This window comes from Euphorbia lathyris, chromosome 4, assembly GCF_963576675.1.
Source record: "Euphorbia lathyris chromosome 4, ddEupLath1.1, whole genome shotgun sequence".
NCBI classification, from domain to species: Eukaryota; Viridiplantae; Streptophyta; class Magnoliopsida; order Malpighiales; family Euphorbiaceae; genus Euphorbia; species Euphorbia lathyris.
The window spans coordinates 10,547,613-10,551,107 of NC_088913.1; the positions used below are offsets into that span (position 1 = coordinate 10,547,613).

A 3,495-nucleotide genomic window follows, 5' to 3' on the forward strand; every position below is an offset into this window, starting at 1 on the left:
ATTACCCTATATTATATATAGATAGATAATAGATTATACAACTTTTAATAGCAATTTTGCACTTTGTTCATATAAATATCCTCAAAGATAGGAAAAGCTAAAAACATGTTTCAACCAAATTAAAACACTCAAAGAGATAGGACTCCCACTGCAAAAGAGTTAGAATATGACTCGGAATCCCACGCTTCAGCCAAGCTAGAATATATATATATATATATATATATATATATATATATATATATATATAGAATTAAACCATCAAGTTCATTCTAGGGCTCGTAATCAGTAAGGTAATTATGTTTTGTTTTTGCTTTAATAGTCTTGATTCTGCCCAAAAAACAAAAGAACATCCAAGAGATCAACCAATTCCACAACTTCCTGCTAAAGATAAACAAACTGGTATCAATTTCCTACTTTCTCTTTTACTTTCGCAATCAATAAGCTTTTTTTTTTTTTTTGAAGAAACAATCAATAAGTTAATTAAACAGAAAATTAAGAAAAAACAATTAATGATTTTGTTTTTGCTTTAATGATCAACTAGATTCCGCCAAAAAAACAAAAGAGCAACCAATTCGATACCTTCCTGCTGTAGATGAACAAACTGGAATGAATTTCTTCCTTTTTCTTTTACAGACGGATATTTCCATTCCAAACAAAACTTAGTAAATCCCTTATGGATTCTAAACAATACTTCCTGACTCTCTCTCTTTTGTTATTTAATTTTCATTTATGCGTTTAATTCACAGAAGTAATACGGGAATTAAGGGATCTACCACCTGTTCATTACCTGTTTGAGATCCAAAACTTCTCTCATCTTTTAAATGCAAAGCGACAGAGCTTCCAATCAAGTGATTTTGTAGTCGCTGGATACACATGGTAAGTAAGTTGTTGTTTTTTCCCCTTAATTTTGATATTTCCCCCCTTAATTGTGTGCTATTGGTAATTCATCTGATACAAACACTTGTTTTTCTTTGTTGCACGAGAACTTTGATTTCAAAGAATTTCAGTATCTATAATTCTCTCTTAAAAAATTACAAACAACATTCATTATGCTGCTATAAACACTTGCTTTTGTCGCAGGAGATTAAGATTATCTCATTATCCTCAAGGGAACAAGAACTTGGTGAATGAGAAGCAGTATCTCTCTCTATATTTACGTCTCTCGGAATCAAATTCACTTCCTAAAGATATGGAAATCGATGTGTTCTTTCAGCTGTTTGTTTATAATCAAGTTCCTAAAGATATGGAAATCGATGTGTTCTTTCAGCTGTTTGTTTATAATCAAGTTCAGGATAACTATTTGACTGTTAAAGGTAGGGTAAGGCGTTTTCGCGGGATAAAATCAGAATGGGGTTTTGATGAATTACTTCCGCTAGATGTTTTCAAGGATGAATCAAATGGATACCTGATTAAAGATAGATGTGTGTTTGGAGCTGAGATTTTTGTTCTTGATTCTAAAAACATTAGAAGAGGGGAATCTGTATCTGTTGTGAAAGAACTTGGTGACAACACTTTCACTTGGAATATTCAGAATTTTGAAAAGTTGAAAGTAGAAAGATATAGATCTGAGGTTTTTGCTATTGGTGGCTACAAATGGTACGTGATAGGTTTTTGATTCAAAAACTAATTTACTTACTGAAATTTGTGACTCTTTCAATGTGGTTTAGGAGCTTGGAGATTTATCCGAATGGGGAATCAAAACAGAAAGGAAAAAACTTATCAGCATTTTTATATTTGGAGGATTCGGAAGCTCTTGATCCTGGAGAAAAGCTGAATGTTGAATATCTCCTGCGGATCAGGGATCAATTCCAAGAAAAACACCATGAATTGTTTGGTGAGTGGAATTGAAATCCAATATGAAAAAGAAAGTCCTTTCTATTTTATGTATAGAATTGAAGCATTTTATTATTAACTCAACTGTCTTCTGATGTTTTGCAGGTTGTAATAACCACTTTTCTGCTTCGACCCCAGCTAGGGGCTCCTCCGGGTTTATGCCTCTCACAAAACTCAATGATAAATCAAGGGGATATATAGTTAATGGTGTTGTGATTCTTCAAGTGCAAATTTCTTTGTTGACAATGCTCAAGATGTTGACTTCAACTCTAAATTAATAGCATTTTGAACTTTTGGAGAAACTAACAAAAACTTGATATCAGTTGGAATTTAATCACTTTTGTCCCATAGATGTTACTGTTGGATCAAATAAATAAACTTTCAGAGGTACAGAGGAAGAGTATAATTGCTGGAAGAAATTCTTAGTAAACCACATTAACTCACTATAAATACAGATACAGACACAGGTACAGAAATGACTCTTGGACACTCTATAAATACAGATACAGAAATGACTCTTGGATAATCCACTGAATCAAATTAAAGACTATTAATTAATTATAAGTTCATTATTTCAACACACCCCCTTAAACTTATACTTTATCCCTTAGTAACACCAAGAATAGCTCTCAATCTGCTGAAATCTTCCAACTTCAAAGCTTTAGTAAAAATATCAGCAACTTGATCTTTGGATGGTACATGCTTGAGTTGAATTTCTTTGCTTCTATCATGAAAGATCGGATTTTTAGCCAACGCAATAGCTGACTTATTATCAACAAAAACATCAGTTGCTCCATCTAGAGCAAACTTCAAAATTTTTAACATGTCCCTTTTTACTCTGCAATGTCTAAGTATACAGAGATTAGAAAGCATTGTTCCTTGCATAGATCAAATGATAAGAAAGTAGATGACATGTAACATATTACTTCACCATTACAAAAAGAAAATTGCAACAGCACTTCATGGAAATAAGTTTTCATGAACAATTTCAGCATTGTTTATTCTTATAACTCAACATACAGCTAACAGATAAACATAAGATACTGTTACCAAATCACTAAATCGATCCTCCAAGTCTAACATGGCAATTTCTAAGAATCAGGCCCTATGACCTCAAATTTAATTCTACGAATCAAAACATTAGGAAATAAAAACATAGATCCAAACAAAAAAAAGAAATAAATAACGAATTCAGAAGCTTGAGCAACCAATGGTGTCTGAACATTATAGCAATAGCTCTTTGATAGCACTCAGCACCATTAACTAATTACGTAAAACCTATAACTGGGACCAAGTTCTGTATCTGGCTAATTTCAGACACGAAATAGATTAATTACAAAAGAATAGGACGAACGATGGCGAAATCCAGGATCTCATACAACGAAATCAAGAATATATCAAATACAATCAAATCAAATATTGTCGCAAAATAATCATAAACAATTCTCATGTTAATTCATCGAGATAAAAATCGGAAGCGTACCTGAACCGAACGATAGTGGCTAGGATCGTCTACGATTGAAGGGAGACGTGCTCAGACGGCTAGGGTTTCGTCTACGATTGATGGGGGGCGTGCTCAGACGGCTAGGGTTTCGTGCTGATAACGTATTGTAAATGTGTGTGTCTTATTACTTATGGGTGTAACATATATATATAGATATA

The 3,495-nt window shown here is 33.0% G+C and overlaps 1 protein-coding gene across 1 annotated transcript; it reads left to right on the top strand.

Moving 5' to 3' along the window:
• Positions 1-284: 284 nt before the first annotated feature.
• LOC136227599 (uncharacterized) lies at positions 285-2,255 on the top strand. The gene is made up of 5 exons (XM_066016300.1): positions 285-399; positions 747-876; positions 1,081-1,596; positions 1,668-1,834; positions 1,939-2,255. The coding sequence occupies exons 1-5, from the start codon at positions 297-299 to the stop codon at positions 2,109-2,111; spliced, it is 1,089 nt and encodes a 362-aa protein (XP_065872372.1). The 5' UTR covers positions 285-296; the 3' UTR covers positions 2,112-2,255.
• The last annotated feature ends 1,240 nt before the right edge of the window (positions 2,256-3,495 follow it).